Source organism: Ambystoma mexicanum, chromosome 1p (genome assembly GCF_040938575.1).
Source record: "Ambystoma mexicanum isolate Mex_15411 chromosome 1p, UKY_AmexF1_1, whole genome shotgun sequence".
NCBI classification, from domain to species: Eukaryota; Metazoa; Chordata; class Amphibia; order Caudata; family Ambystomatidae; genus Ambystoma; species Ambystoma mexicanum.
Window position 1 is genome coordinate 1,241,521,894 of NC_090921.1, and position 17,321 is coordinate 1,241,539,214.

General features: G+C 44.8%; 1 protein-coding gene across 1 annotated transcript in view; it reads right to left on the reverse strand.

Annotated features, from left to right (window-relative positions):
* LOC138540329 (lactoperoxidase-like) overlaps positions 1 to 17,321 on the reverse strand; it is a 172,600-nt gene that overhangs the window by 75,426 nt on the left and 79,853 nt on the right. The window contains exon 6 of the mRNA XM_069641680.1: positions 8,618 to 8,778. Within this exon, the coding sequence (XP_069497781.1) occupies positions 8,618 to 8,778 (161 nt within the window). The remainder of the gene's footprint in view (positions 1 to 8,617; positions 8,779 to 17,321) is intronic.

Consider the following 17,321-nt stretch of genomic DNA (forward strand, 5'->3'; position numbering starts at 1 on the left):
AGAAACGAGACAAGGGAAGGGGCAGAGGTTGACTGATGGGAACCAACAGACAAGCTCTGTACAAAAGGGTCTACAAACAGGACAAGAGAAGATACTTACAGACAAATCCAGGAAAAGGAGGTTGATAGCAAACTAGCAGAAGGAAATGAAGGGAAAGTTGTGTAACAGGATAGGATAGCAGAGGACAGTAAGGAACAAGGTTGAGAGCTCAGAGGAGCAGGAAAGCAATGAGCAAGCCCACAGGAGCAGGGCTGTAAGGTAGAGAGCCCAGAGGGAAAGGGCTTAGGGCATCAGAGTAAAGCAGGCTGCACGGCAAGGAACCCAGAAGGACCGGGCAGCAAGGAGTGAGCCCTGAGGGGCAGGGCCACTGACCGTAGAAGGTTGCAGAGGACTGTAGAGGGCTGCTAGGCCGAGAACCCAGCGGAAAAAGGTAGGTAGTAAGCAGCGGAGCGTGATCAGCTGCAAAGTAGGAAGCCCAGAGGACAAGGGCTGTAGGCAGCGGAGTGAGGCAGGCTGCAGAGCAGGGAGCCCAGAGGACAAGGGCTGAGACTGGAAAGCAGCAGAGCGAGATCAGCTGCAATGTAGAAAGCCTGGTAGGGCAAGGGCGGAGGCTGGAAGGCAGCAGAGCTTGATCGGTTGCAATGTGGAGAGCCCGGCAGGGCAAGGGCGGAGGCTGGAAGGCAGCAGAGCGTGATCAGCTGCAATGTAGAAAGCCCGGTAGGGCAAGGGCGGAGGCTGGAAGGCAGCAGAGCGTGATCGGCTGCAATGTGGAGAGCCCGGAGGAGCAGGGCTGTGAGGAAGAGAGCCTGGAAGGCTATGGCTGTAGGCAGCGAAGAGTAACAGGCTGCAAGGCAGGAACCTGGAAGAGCAGGGCTGAGGCAGGGAGCCCAAAAGGCCAGGGCTGAAGGCAGCAGGGTGTAGCAGGCTGCAAGGCAGGACGCCCAGAGGAGCAGGGCTGAGGCAGGGAGCCCAAAAGGCTAGGGCTGTAGGCAGCAGGGTGTAGCAGACTGCAGGACAGGACGCCCAGAGGAGCAGGGCTGAGGCAGGGAGCCCAAAAGGCTAGGGCTGTAGGCAGCAGGGTGTAGCAAGCTGCAAGGCAGGGTCCAAGCAGGATTGATGGTAAACAGCATACAAAGATCCGTAGAAAGCCACGAAAGGTGGAGGAAGGTCTCTCAATGCAAGAGGCTGAGCCACTGCAGGCAGCAGCCTTTTATACTGCCTAGCCCAGCACAGAGGCAGGCTAATTGGTTGCACCTGGCTAAGCACACCTGCAGACAATCAGCCACCTCCCTCTCTGTTCCTGAGTTGGTGGAAGCAGAGCCAATCCCTAGGGCTTCTGGGGGGTGTAGTTCCTTTGATGACCAATAGGAACAGCCAGGAATCGATGCTTATAGCCAAGTGCATTGTGGTATGCGTAGTTTGTTGGAAAAAATAATAAAGCGCCAAAGTCTCGCAAATGGGAAATAAAGTCCCCAAAGTAAATATAGATTGATCCAAGAGTCTGTTGTAAATAAATGATAAACAAATAGTCCATATTGAGCGCAAATGGATGCGCCCATGGCGCAGGCATGACAACAAATTCCTGAATTTCTCCACATGCAACCTCTATTATATACCAAAACCTGGCACCTCAACCCCACCCGCAAACAGCCTGATTAATGTCTCACTATGCCCAATTGCTTCCTCTTCAAATTTCAACTTCCTTCAATGTCCCCCAATTTCCAGCTAATTGCATCTCTCTTTACTCTCCCTCTTGTTCTGTGGGGTCTCTGCTCTCTTTAGACTTTCTGTGCCCCACCCTCACTCTGTCTCCTCTTGCTTTTGCTCTTTCTTGCTACTTGACTCCCTCCCCTGGAATAACCTCTCTCTAGCCATCAAAATCAGGCCAACAGTCGTAGGCCAACTCAAACATCACCCATAAACTAGCCAGGGGCAACTCATCCCCACTCCCCACTGCTTTCCCAACTGACATCCGTACAACCTTGACATTATGTCGCTCAGCAATGTAAATATGTCAATATGTATATTGATTAATCATGGATAATAACACTAGGCCCTGCAGGTTCATCCAATGTATGTCCATCCGCTTGTAAATGTCCCCAGACTATGTTCCTTGCCCAAATTATCCCACCATTGCCAAACTTATCCACCAACTACTGCATATCTTAAAGTCACCCTAACCCTCTCATTGCCTTCATCATATGATACTTTATCCTATATGTTTTTTGTTTAAAATTACATCCCGACTGTACAAATACATACATAAATAAGTACAGCTAAAATAAATACACAGCATTCCTTTTAATCTGAACAGGAGTCAGGGATTCATTTCAAAATCAATCTGCTCCTCAGAGTGCATTAATGAAATTGAATTGGATGACATTACTGGGGCATTTGAGACTACACTTGACATTTGATGGCAACACCTGCACTCAGGAGGTTGCACCTTTCATTTGATGACTTGTCCAGGTATATGAAGAATCAACTGGCATTAGGTGGCATTACTGGGATTTTTGAAGCTGCACCTGGCATTTCATGGATATGTTTTTTTATGATTATTTATTGTATCATTTATATTTATATATACAGGAAAGAACAATGCTCTTTTGATCACAAAAGAACGTGCAAAAGATAAAAAAATCAGATTTGATGGGAAGCAGTGAGATTCTTTCAATAGGGTGAGTTTGAGTGACATTCTGACTCGGTTATGCAGGTGAGTAAATGGAACAGTCAACTCGGACAATACATGGGTAGACTTGCAAAGATTAAAGACAATCAACATTATAGTTTTAGGTGCAGGTTGGTGGTACAGCCAGAGGTGTTAGGGATGTGACCATGATGCACAAAGTGCTGAATTGGCGGCAGAGAACGCAAGGGATAGAGGCAGGCTAGAGGCAAGGGAAAGATGTTTGCTTGAAGGTAGATGTTGGAGCCTTCCCATGGAACAATTTGTGAACCAGGAGAAGAAATGTAAGTCTAGCCCTGTTTGCATCATCAGCCATGTAGCCTGGTGATGGTTCAAGGAAGTAGGTGTGAAGTCAGGGAGTTCAAAGGGTGTTCTGGTAGCAAAGTTAATGATCTTGTCAAGAGGAAAGACATCATAGTTGGGGAGACCAAAGAGGATGCTTGCACAGTAGCCCAGTTTAGAGATGACAAGTGTGGTTAAGAGATGTTTGGAGGTTTTAGGAAGGAGGTGACTGATTTTCCTTATATTTAGGAAGTTGAGGTGAGCCACTGTTGCAGTGTTGGAGATGAAAGTAGCGAAGGGTTGAGAAGGGTGATAGATGATGCTAAGGTTTCGAGCTGAAAGAGAGTAGGGGGGAGTGTCAGGTTGGAACTGGACAGGCAGAAGAAGAGATGAGAGAGAGTATTTGTCAAGGAAGAAGAGCACCTCTGCTTTGGTTTAACATCAGAGAGTGCAAAGGCCTCCACTATGTAATGGCAGGGAGACAGTTGGACATTTTGATAGAGAGATAAGCGGAGAGTTCAGGAAAAGAGAAAAATATTTGGGTGTGATCTGAAAAGACTTGGTACGAGAACCCAAAGGATGAGATGGGTGTATGCTCGCCTTGGCTTTTATGTAATTTTTTATGAAATTGAATGATGGTAGATCAACCTCCAGAAAATGTGTGGTGCTAATCTGCACACATTTTCCTATGTTCACCGCACAACATACGCATAGACCCATGTGCTCTGGGTGGACACAGCCTACAGATGCAGTGCCCTCTGTCATATTTAGTTGGGATATGACAGGAGGAGTACACAATGCATCTCCAGAAGGGGGCGGGCCAAACCTTCACCCTGCCATGGCCATCTTAATTAACTAACAAAGGCTCCATGGATCTGCCCTGTCGTTTTGTTGGGTAGTTAGTGGCAGCAATGTGCATACTAATCACAAAGTAATCAAACAGGCCCACATGGGGCCTGGCTACAGAGGATAACAAAGGAGATAGGAAACCCCAACAACCTTATATATGCAACTGTGTCAACCCGATGCCAGTTCCCGTCCTCAGTATCGAATGACAGTGAAATGTCATGTCTGGGACTGCGTGTTTACAGTAGTCATCCCTGCAGTGGGACCCCATTCAGCATGTACGAGTATGTGGTTTGACAGAGCTAGAAAGTCTGGGTTCGCCGCAGCTTCAAGGGAGACTTGCTGCTTTAATCAGCAACCACAGAGCACTCCATTAACCAGAGGGACCCTTTGATCCACAACAGACAGGAAGATGTGTGGGATTTAGTATTACATATCTCCACTCCTTTAGCTTTTGTGTTAGAAATCACTCTGGTTATGACCTCAGGCATACAGGAGAGTGTTGGTGGAGATCCAGGATTGGTTCATTAAAGTAGGCTTAGCCTGCACCGGTCCCTGTGGGCTATTTGGCTTTAAAAGAGGGCTGGGCCCCTCTTTTGGCAGATCATCTGACGGCTTCACCAGAAGCAGAAGAATAACTCATTATTCGACCCTCGCTGAAGGTACTTTCTACCTTACATCTTCCACCAGTGAAGGAAGGCCAGGTCCTCCAAGAGGGAAGCCTGATCCCTCCCTAAACATCTCCCAGAGAACAGAGGGAGACACTAAATCCAGAGGACCATCCATCAGCTCCAGAACCAGTACCCAGCAAACTCACAGTCTGCCCTGCTAAGCTCTGAAGCAAGCTTCCTAGGTAGGAAGAGCCACAGAGTTTCAGAACCCAAACCCAAGGATAAGGCATCTGCTTTCAACACACTTCTCAGCTTTGGGCCGTCCACCTTAAAGGATGACACAAGCCCAATGAGGAAGCTAGGTGAGGTGTATCCATGAGCATCTACCGACATCCGCCTTAAAGGACATTTTCAAGCCTTGAGCTGCAATCGACTGCAACGCTGACTGCTGTTACGCAACAGTCAATTAAAGCCATCCAAGACCTCTCAATCAGTACTTCAGAACCTTCGACCAGCACTGAGACAATGATTTCTGACCCTGAGCCGCTGTGTAGGCCAGCCTGCAGCCGGCCATCCAACTTTGATCGCCAAACTGTTTGCCGCCTGATACCCGCAGCTTTCTCTCATCTTTAACTATGTCACAGAAGTTCAACCCTTTTGAACTTCAAGAACACCTAAAAGCACAAGGTACATTGCGGTTCTGTTCCTCTGACTCTTCTTTGAAGGCCCCTAGAGACATTTTAAGACCCATTACTCTCTCTGTGTTGAAGCCAAGTATCCTTAAACTGTTGCGATCATTTACTATACCAACCACCCTCCTGTCAGTATCGAGAGTCAATCCCTTTTCCTTCTTTGAAAATGTGCTCTGCATTCATTGCCAGGGTGGGTTGTATTTCATGGTGCTGCTAGAACTGTTTGTTGTGATAATAATAAAGTAGATATGTTTACACAACCTTGACTCGACAGTCCCTTTTAGGATTGTGTAATAATTGTATTTCCACTGTGTTGCAACTTACAAATGATCCACAACCTTTCGGAGATAAGCCTGCTGTTCCATCCAGGTTAGCAAAAATTGAACAAGGAGGTTTATAATTTGCTTGTGATTCCAATCTGTTTGGATCCCTTCTGGTGTACTAGAGGTCTGGGGCTGATTGATGGTTTTCTTTGCACTAAGAGCAGAGGTGTAGAGTGTAAAGAGGAGGGGACCCAAGACAGAGCCTTGTGGAACACAAACAGTTAGAGGTATGAGTTGAGAGGGGTTGTTGTTCCAGGATAAAGAGAACTGGTGAGGTGTCAAGTAGGATTCAATCCAGGTAGTATTCAATCCAGGCAAGAGCTTGTTCGCGAACACCAAAAAAAATAGACTATTAAAGAGATCCGAGTAATCGACAGTGTCAAAGGCAGTGGGCAGGTCAAAGATAATTAAGAAAGAGAAGGCTAGGATAGACATGTGAGGTTGCATATTAGATGTGATGAATATTCGAGGTGCATGAGGCATTTACTTAAATAATGTGGTATTACTGGGGTACTTGATGTGTTGTGCTCACATATGATAGTAGCACCTCGACATTTGAGGCTGTAACTTGCAGATTTATTTCTATTTCCAAAGTTTTGCAAAATGCAAATTTCGCCTTTAGTGGCATCGGGCCACTACATGAAGATTAACGGGAAAGAAATGAGAACAATATAGTGAACAAACATGTCATTGCCGCTTAGACTTTAACAGAGCAGAGCCTGGTTTTTACTGCGTTTCTAAAGGTCAAAAGTTCAAGCATGGATCGGAGGGAATTCCACAGCATAGCAGATTAAACTGAAACGAGTGACCCATCCACCCACACACACACACGAGAAAGGCGATAAGATTGAACCACTAGATAATTAGAGAAGCCCAGCTGACGCAATCATGTCGAATTGTTTCGACAAAGTTTAGTAGAACAAAATAAGGCAGCTGTGACTGCAATGTTTTAAACACCAGACAGAGAGATGTACATGTGCAGCATGTATCTGCTGGTAACTAGTGCAAGGTGTTTATCTAGGAGTAATATTATAAAATATTTGCAACCCAATGATAATTCTTACAACAGAATTCTGACCATACATTTTTCGGTTGGCTAAAAAATAAGGAGTTACGGTAATCAGGCAACTATTAACATTTGTCACCTTGGCAGATGATGAAAGCAGAGGAAGAATGCGGCAGAGAAGCCGCATGGGGTAAAAGCTAACTTTTTGCCACAGAAGAAATGTGTGCCGAGCAAGGCAAAGACGCATCAAATTTCACACACAGAGAGTCATAATAAAATACTTACCCAAACAAATAGCCTAGAAGGAGTGGGACCAGGTGTCAGGCTGGATAAAAGCGAACGGGCAAAATGGCTGTTATTAAGCCATTCAGTTGAAGAAGAGATTCAAGCAACATCATTAAACATGTGTTGATTAACCACAGATCCTATTCTGCAAAAGGTCAGTCTGCAAAAATATTGACCAAGGGGTGAATGGCTAATCGCTGAAAAATCACAAAATAAATTAGGGAGCGGTGGAGCATAGTAAGGTGAATGCAGCAGGTGCAGGAGAGCTCATCCGCAAAAAAGGAAAAAGAGATAGAACTCATGTTGCATCGAATTGTCTCGTTCCTAAGGTGATCTTGTTGCCACTGAGATATCCTACTGGGAGATGATGACTATGCAGGTGTATGAAACCTTTTTTGTCATTACTGGAACAATTCTCCCCACCCTTAGCATATGATGCCAGTGTCTGGACATGGAAGAATGGATCTTGTACATCATGACTATACCAACTCTGCACAGCCTTAACTGGCATGATATAAAGTTTCCTCATGTGCTAACAATAATTCTAGGCAAATCACTTCGTAAATTAGTTGACCCTTTGTACCTGGGCACTCCCGGGAAGTATTATTTGGAGGAATTACTTATTTATACATGGGGTGAAGGAAAGGGAAATGTCTATGTACCAGTTCTGAGAATTATACAACATTAGTACCTGCTAGTGCCATTGCCCGGCCCTTACTCGCCTGAGAAGGCTCTGGCACTGCAGTGTCCCGGAGTTCTTTCCTGCGAGTGACCGCAATTGAAAGCGCAAAGGGACTACGTATAGTCCCTTCACCCCTTCCATGGTGGCCATTTTGTTTGTTTACTTTTCTTTTCATTTATTTTAATGGCCACCACTGAAAGGGAGAAGGGACTGCGAGTAGTACATTTTCCCCGATCCCTGGCGGCCATTTTATTTTGCATTTTTTTTCCCAAGTCGAGGAATGGTTGCAGTGCCATTTCTCAACTGGAGAAAAAGTGCTCTTAATACCCCGGTACGATGTGCCGGGGTACTAATGACTATATAACCCTCATAGGGGGGCATTAGCCTACCGGTAATGCCCACCATCTCGGATTATATTGCCTAAGTAACATGCCGAGAACTGTTGTGCAGGGTGCAGCTCCCTACCCTATAGAATTAGACGGTCTCCTTTAAGCCAAATAGTTTTAAAGAAGGTTAAATAAAAGAACATTTCTTCCTCAATAATGGAAAATGTCCATCCTGCTGCAAATCACTGACAGATCTGTAGAATGTTACATAAATGTTTTCTAGCTCAATTCGGTCCCAAAAGTTTAATACAAATTGATATTGGACTTGGCATTTTGGGAAGTACCACCATCCTCTGGACCCAGCAATCTTGGGTTATTGTAGTGTAATATAACTGTTCCAGAAAATGTTTTGAGTCTGGTTCATGAGTCCAAATGGGCAAGGCAATGGACAGCGAGCCTTGCTCCAGGGTTATCCTGGGCTATCCCATCAGTAAAGGCTTGAAGAAGTACGTAACTGTCACGGAGGCCCTGACATTGCTATTCTAAAACAGCGGCTTCATCTTAAAATTCAGAATGTCCTCTTCCAAGTTTTGAGGGTCTTAACAATCAAGACCTGCACTATGATAAATATGTTATCCCAAATGCATGCACATCATGGCCATAGATAACTAACCTCAAAGCATTTGAAATGTGGATTTTCAGCAGGACAAATACCACGGCTGCCAAAAACTATAGTCCTGCCTGCCAAACAGCTTTTGCATGGGTGCATGTCACAGAAAAACTGCAAGTTTAGTAATGGTCTTCAAGGCAGCTCTCTAAAATGCCAACCTGGACTTTGATTTCTAAAGCTGGATTTTGTTCAAATGTACACAGAATACCTGCATCATGGCTCCTATGATCTTGCGGCACTCCTCATAGATTTTGTCCCCACTCCATCTTGGATTTAACTTCTTCAGTGATGCGGCCAGGCGATTATGTTCTCGCAGAAATAATGTATGCAGAGTAATTAGACCCAGGTGTTCGTTTGCTCTTTGGTCACCTTGGGAGAAAACACAATTATGTTCATTTTATTTTATCTTTAAAGAGAATGTATGCAGAAATGAAAGAGAATAAATTGGACAGCACTCTTTGAGCTATCTTGCTGTTTTCACAGCCTCTTTAAAAACTTACCCTATGAAACAGTCTTTTAGATTACCATGGTTTGTTAGTGTAATTTAGGTCATCACAAGGAATTTTCTTTAGACGAATGCACTTTGTATTACACTTCAAGGAGGGTAAGTATCACTATGGTAAAATGGCAGGAAAAGGCAGGTCTTAAGCACTTTCTTGAAGTGGAGTACGTCGGGTTTGCCCTAAAAGACCAGAAGAAAAAGACTGAATGCACAATTAGTGTGCATTGGGCCTGGCTGAAAAGACAGAATCCCAAAATACTGAACAAGGGGAGAAGGGGGTGTCGCAGGGGTGTCCCCCGCATTCATTACATGCCTGGCGGGAGGGGCAAAAAAAAAAGATCGAATTACAAAATGCGAACAAGTGGGGTTCACAATTTTGTAATTCAGTCTTTTGGGACGCTATCTTTTACCATACACCCGAGTACGCCAGTGCTTAAGGTGTGTATACTTGGAAATGTATTCTGGATTCTGAATTCAAAGAAGTAGAAGGCACGCATTAGAGTTTTCTTGTGTCCTAGTCCTTCGTTCCAGTGCATGGGATGCCATCCCAAATGACAGTCCTGGAGCAGGTGACCCAGCTCTTTAAGATAGAGCCTGAAACTAAGCTCAGAACATGGAGTGGCGGCTCTGCCAACCCCCTTATCCCCAGGCTTTATCCACTCCTCCCCCTTTCAGCCTCTGCAAAACCAGTCCTGTTTCCTCCTCCACACACGGGAAAGGAAAGCTGGCCAAATCCATCGGAGCTCTGCCAGCTTCCACAGGTCATCAACTTTCAGTGTACCGTGATAGTGGTATAATGTATGTATGAAATCTGTAAATGTGTTCATCTAACCAGTGGTTCCAGTTCAAACCAACATACATGAATTGGAGGGCAGTAGGTTGCCATGGTAACTGGTTGTTGGGCATGCCCTGGGCACAGTGGCCACAGGCCATATCCAGTGGCCACAGAGGATGACTTTGGGGTCTCTGGTTAATGGCCAGTGCCCTGGGCAAAGTGGCTTCTGGACATGTCTTTAAACCATGCTCTGTAGCTAAAGCGGATGGTTTGAAGGTGCCCGGGACATGGTCGAAGTACATGCCCATGAAAAGTGGCCGATTGGAATGGCTCGTGGACCTGCACACTGGCCACAGAGGGTGGATTGGGGGTGCTTTTGCACTTGCCTTGGGCAAAGTATTTGGTGGTTTGGGGTGTCTGGCTCATGTCCAAAGGCTATACCTTGGGCAGAATATCCACTGAGTATGGCTCCCGGTAGTTAAACGGGGTGTAACCGGGGTCATTTTGAGCACATTAAGTATATTAACCTATGCTTTGTTTTATTTTGTTTGATGTTGTATAATGCGCCCAATTGAAGGGATATTGCTTCAGAGCACTGGGTAGAGTTCACTTCAAGCCACAGCTGTGGACACATTTATGGATATGATAAAAGGAAACATAAAATAATACAAACTATTTACAGATGCAATTAGTGCATCAAGAAGCAATATTATGCACGAATTTTGTACACAATAATTTGCCACACTCACTCAGTTATTTACAGGTACAGTTGAGAAGGATCCAGTCAACTCATGGTACAGGAAAAAGAGAAGGGGTTGGATGGATTATTGGAAGGTTGGGTACAGCAGGTAATGTGGAAAGGGATTTTATAAAATACAAAATATTTTTTTTATGGCAACTTAAACAATAAAAGTATTATCATCATCCTACTTTCCTAATTTTAGTTCTCCCAAAAAGGTTGTAAAACAGATGGAAAGTAGAGACCACCAGACGTATTTTCCATGGCAGTGCTCTGTGGGGTCTGTAATGCCCCCTGCTTGGTTACTGATGAACACACCTCTTCAGCTGTACCCCTTCTCTGGTCTTTGCCCTCCTCAATGTGACATTGTGTGTTTGTTCCTCCTCCTACCATGGTCTTGACCCCTTCCGATTTGGTCCTCATTTCTAAACCCCTAACTGTGCCTTGGGTGATGCATACCATCTTGCTTCTTACTTGTTCCACTGCACCTGATTTTACTAGTCCTCTCTATTTCTTCTTGCACATCATCCTCCTCCCCCTGGTTCCTTTATGCCTCCACCTAATGTTCTCTAGCACCCTGATTGTTAACTCCTTCCACCTCGTTAGCCTCTCCTGCTAGCACCACCTGCTGTTCATTTGCCACCACCTTGTGCTCTACTCCTGACTCCTGAGCTTCACTAACTTTTTATTATTGTCCTCTTTATGCTCCCCTACTTCCACCATTTTATGCTCAGCAAATGACATATCTGTATGGACCCTCCTGCTGCCACCTCTTTATTTTTTCCTGCCACCTCCTGATGTTCTTTCTTTTACTGCTCTCACTTCCAGTCTATTCTGCTCCTTCCTTTTTCCATCCAAATTCCTTTTCCCAAAGCTTTGCTAAATTGTCAACTAATGTGATGCTCCACTTGTGATTTCCCTTAAACTCCCATATACTGACTACCCCCTGAGGATTTTTAATATCCGTCTTCTCCCTCCAACAGGAGTGTTCATTGGAGTTTTACCAACTGAGGATATTTTTGTTTCTCTGTATTGGGTTAGTCTTAGCCTAACAGACACTTAATCACATGTGCAGGGACACAGGGCCTTCTCACTGCACAGTGAGTGTGCACAGAACAGGAATCAGAGGAATAATGCCAGCATAAACTACACCTTTCCTTGCTTCCAGATGCTGATTCACTGGGAATTGGTAATCTAGATTGGGGAAGCACTGATATTTCCATTTCCAATGACTCTCTCTTTAATAGCCAGCCGCGTATTGTTGATCCGTTTGGTGATCCTATGCTCATTGGCAGGATCTAAGTTAAGAGAAACAGGGGGACCTCCCCAGAATAGCCCAGGTGCATCATTCACTAACTTTGGGAAGCCCCGGTCCCCTTGGTTGCCCCACTAGATGCCCCCAAAATAAGGTATGGGGCTTTGTCAGATTAGGATCTGAGTTTATAGTGAAATTTTCAGAATGAAGGCTCCATTTTGATTACTTCTGCAAGATTGTTCCAGTGATTGGCTCCACAAAAGGCAAATGTGTGGGTCACCGTGCTAGTTTCTACAGAAATCAGGGATGTGAAGCAGAAGGCAGTACCCAGGATTCTGATAGTGGTGTGTCTCTTGACAGAAGCTGAAAGATAGACTGAGCACTTGCTGACAAGGCTCTTATGAATTCAACAAAGATGTTTATGTATTCAGGGGGAGCCATATGTAAAGCTTATTTTTAAGAATTTTAATGCTTATTTTTAAGGCTGATTTCAAATGTCAATGTGCAGAGCAAAAGACAACAGTAGCAGAGCATGGGTATTGCTTTTGGAACAATAGGCTTTGTTGTTTTACTACATAACTATATAATGTCCCTTTAACAACAGTTGAAGGGGACCTGTGGTTATGGTGCTGAATCTACAAACCAATGAACGCCACTGGTTCTGGTTTACAATACAACCACTCCCTCTGAACACTCCATACACTGCTCATGATGTCATAGCTGGCAGCACTTATGATATTACTGATGCCCTCATTAGTGACTTCCCCAATGACCTTATTGTTGTCTTAGGTTAAGGATGCTGGGCGTATTATAAAGAAAGTCAATGGGCTTCATTACGAGTTTTACAGTCTGGAAACAAGGGTAACTGTTAGCTCACCGGCACCCTTGTTTCCGGACCGGCAAACTACTTTCCTCTGTGCCCGACAGGTCTGGCCTTGCCGGGGGCAGCGGCCACTCTAGGCAAACTCTTCAGGGGAGCACCAGCACCGTTACTAACGGTGACAGTGCTCCCTTGTCCCCACTCCCATAGAGTCCTATAGGATTCTATGAGAATAGGGATTAACAAATATACCAGCGCCTGACTTCCCATAGTGAGCCGGTGGCACGGGGAGGTCAGGCGGCGGTAAATTATTCTGAGTCTGGCAGCAGCCCACCGGTAGCACTGTGCAGGGTTACTGCCAGATTCGGAATGAGGCCCATTCTCTCTTGCTCCCTGTCTCACTCTCTCTATTTCTTTCTCTCTGTGTATTAATGATTTGAATACTTCTAATGGATTTCCTTAAACCAGGTGCACTTTGAATTACCTTTTATATTATATCAATGTATGCCAAATATACCAGGAATAGGCGTTGCCTTTCAAAACAACCGTGACTAACCCATTAACAGAGATGAATAGGCACAGATGTGGATGCTGAGAATTAAAGGATGGGGTCGAACATACAATTAAAATCAGCTATATACATTCTAAATTCAGAACTTGAATTGTATGATCTCAAGCTTTTGTGGCCCTTGATTACATCACAATCTGCTTCTCTCCAAAATAAAGCTTCTACCCTAAACCCAAGCCGTTAGACCAAGTAGCCAAATGAACCCTCCCAAAGATTCTTCTATCTATGTCCAAGCTAGAAAACAATCATTTTCAACATTTTAGAGTTGGACCAACCCTAGAATAAGAAAGCCATAAATGGTTTCAATATTTTTCTCTCATGCCAAGACTTGTCGATGGTATCAGAGAAAACTAAGGGAATTGTATTGTGTAATGTTAATTCTAAAATGTTTTTGTCATTTTGAAATGCAATGCAAATCGAGTATGTAGGTTTATATCAGAGAGAATTATGTGTTTTTGGTCAGCATAGTAACTCAGATTTGCTTCTATACGAATGGATGATTTGGGGTTGTTTTATCACGTATGAAATGTCTGTGATGGTAATGACCGCATGAGAATTGTACTTTATACAAATTGGACGGGTTACACAACCCCACCCACACCCCCGCCCACACCCCCAACCCACCAACCCTCCTGCTTACCTTTCATTCCAACACGCTGTGACCCTGCCACGCTGGTTCCCTTTAACTTTCATGATCGGGAACTTGCACCGCAGGGTCCTTTTTTTTGGATCGGGTCGGCTGCAGGGGTGTCGCCGGCAAGCCCTGCTCACTGTACTGTATAGTATAGTGAGTGGGGTGTTGCGGGGGACACCCCCGCAGCCTTTTTCCTATTTTTGTTTTGGTTGGGTCAGCTGCGGGGTTGTCCCCCACAACCCCCGCTCACTATACTGTATAGTATGTTGAGAGGGATGTTGCGGGGGACACCCCTGCAGCCCTCTCAGCCTTTTTGTTTTTTGACCAACACCACCAAATAGATACTACAAAATGTCCTATGAACATTTAGTGAGTAGGACATTTAGAAGTATCTACTTTAGAACTTTTGGTGGTGTAGGTCATTTAGATTCGGTCATTTTGACCGAAAGCAAATGGATGTTTATGTATATTGTGGATATACACATTGGCAAGATGTTAGCAGGCTGGTTGTGTTTCTTTCAAGCTGACTATATTTATAGGCATATTCGGTGGGCGGGGGTAAAAAAACACATTAAGCTGTTACTTTACATTCTACAATCGAGTTTGATGGGATAACAGTGTTTTTACAAGAACAACATAGCATTAAAAATCACAAATATTTTTCAGTTTATCATGAAAATGTGGTCCTAAGTAAATGATGCAGGCTACTTTGAAGTATAGCGTTTCAACTCAATGTTAAATAACTTAGAGCACGTGCACATATTACTCTTCCATCTGAAATGGACACCAATCATGAGATCATTTGCAAGTACATCCACTAACTCTTTACCCAAACACCTGTTTAAAAAAACTCAATGAGCCAGAATGATAATGAAGGAAACTCCGTTAATAAAATGGAGCATACACATTTCAGAACACGTGCAGGCTAGTCATTTGAGAACAGAGTTATTTTCCATAGCAGCTGCCCAATGGCATACTCCCCAGATCCCACATGATAAAGTCAGATATACAACAATGTGTTATGATGTCCCCTGTTGCATGCTGTGAGTATGACACATTCTATAGTGCAAATCCCCTTGAAATATGCTCATCACATTATCACAATGTCTTCTAGAAAGGTGATAATGATATCCTCCTAATTGTTATAATTGTGCGTATTTAGACCATAGAAAACAGAACTAATGCATTGCAATCCTCACATGGTTAGAAATAGAAGGGTATCATTTAAGAAAAAAAGCGAACACATACACCAGGTATGTTTGAGCACACATAATGAGTCACTCCAGAAGGTTGCTGTAAATATTGAATTAGGAACGTGTACCACCCCCAGCAGTAGTCCAAGGAATTTAGACAGTGGTCATTCTGGTATTCATTAGAGGCTCTGGACCAATTGCATACGTTGGCCAAATGAATTACATTGTTGTGTTTACCTTTAATGTGGCAACGGTCGGATGAGTATATAAAATCAAAACCCTGTACGTGAGAAACAGATCATGTATATTTGTAGGCAAGCAACCCAGGCTATTTGAAAGAATACATCCATGCCAACGTCCAGACAGAGGGCTGACGCATATCCCTGAGAAAGTAGAATCTACCCTCTAGGCCAGATGGGTCACATCACAGAGTACCCTATCACTTGGATCCAAGGGCATTGAAGCGGGAGTAGATTGTCAGTTCCTGCTACCCAGCTGTCCTCCATCCAGGGCATAAGGGGAAGCAATCGGCGGATTGTCCTGAAAGATTGTTCCCTGTGACTGACCACTGTCTAAATCCTCTACCCAGCAACAGAGAAACTTACTGAACTAGTGTCCCTTTAATGTTGTTAGATATTACAATTCCCCCCGCCCCCCAATGTAATAATTTGCAGGGCAGTGGATGGGGGGAGGTCTGTCTGCAGAAACACATAATCATGTCCCTAGTTTTTGTAAATTAATGGGTATATTAATCTGTGGTATTAAGAAGACCTGTTGATGCCCGGTTTGGGAAAGGAATTAAGAGAACATATGCCGTGTAAAAACTCTAGCCAAAAGAACACCCCAGATACACATTCATTCAAAGAGTTTCAAAAAAATCGGGTCGGGATTGATTCAATACTTAAAATTGATTCCATTTCACTGTACATAGTCCAAAATACAAATAATTTTGAATTTCCCTTTTGCTAGTTCTTAGAAACAAACCTCCATTAAAAAAAAACTTTCGTTACCGTAGCTAAAAAATGTCCTTTCAAAAAAGAAACTTCTCTATTATTCCAGCAAATAGTCATTTAAAGCACAATTTCAAATTTTTACAATTCCTAAACCACCACTGAAAATGAATCTGTATTGGTTATAAGATATCACTTCAACCAAAATGGTATTGATGTGCATAGGTTTTACTTTCTAACTTTTCTCGACATTGTCAGGCCGATTCATGGAATTAATGTGCGCTGAAAATATTGGCGCAAGCGTGCGAAAACGTGCGATTCGCAGTGAAAGAGTGAAAATCGCAGTGCAAGTTTGAATATCGCAGGGAAACCAGCGCACATCTATTCATGGAAGTCCGTGCGCGAGTAAAATCTGGGATGTGCGCTGAAAAAGTGCGCGGCGCACGCCGGTGCACAAGTCATCTAACGGCGTGCGCTAAGGCCACAGCGAAAGCGCACATAGCGCAGCGCACATAACAAAAGTAGGCGGAACACGGGGCGTGACACGCGTAATGGGGAACAACTCGTGAAAATGTGGCCGTCACGGGGGAAGTACAGGAGGCAAGTGCGCGGAATGCCCACACGCTCGCCTACAACACGTATTCATGGAATCGAATAGGGCAAAACAGCGCACGGGCAAAGGCGCGCACAGGCCTAAATACGTCCGCCACACGAAGGCAGGCGGTCACGTCCCTGCACATGAAAAAAATGTGCGCCAAAATGTGCGCCCACAAAAAGCAGGTATATACAGCTATGTGGAATGTCCCATACTGTGGGCCTCTAGGACGAATGACGTGCAAAGGGGTACGCGACAAACACGGACACCCGCTGTGTGAAAAATAGCGTGTGCGTGTATTTCGGGGGTGTGCGGGAAGTTCTACACGCTATTTGCCCTGGGGGAGCGGGGTACGTGTATTACAGGGGTTCGCGTGAAGGTTCACACGCGATAGGCCTGGGTACATGTATTTCAGGGGTGCACGTGAAGTTTCACACGTGATTGGCCTGGGTACGTGTATTTCAGGGGTGCGCGTGAAGTTTCACATGCGATTGGCCTGGGTACGTGTATTTTAGGGGTGCGCATGAAGTTTCACACGCGATTGGCCTGGGTACGTGTATTTCAGGGGTGCGCGTTAAGTTTCACACGCGATTGGCCTGGGTGCGTGTATTTCAGGGGTGCGCGTAAAGTTTCACACGCGATTGGCCTGGGTACGTGTATTTCAGGGGTGCGCGTGAAGTTTCACACGCGATTGGGCCTGGGCGAGCGGGGTACCACTCACCGTCTGCCTTGCGTGTAGAAGAACGCGTAACCAACACCCACACGCTGTGAAGTAATAGCATGTGAACCCCAACGCCTGGAAAACACACGCATCGCACCCCACGAAAAGCACGTACAGGCCTGTGTGCGATACGTCACAGACACGCTTACGCGCTGAGGGC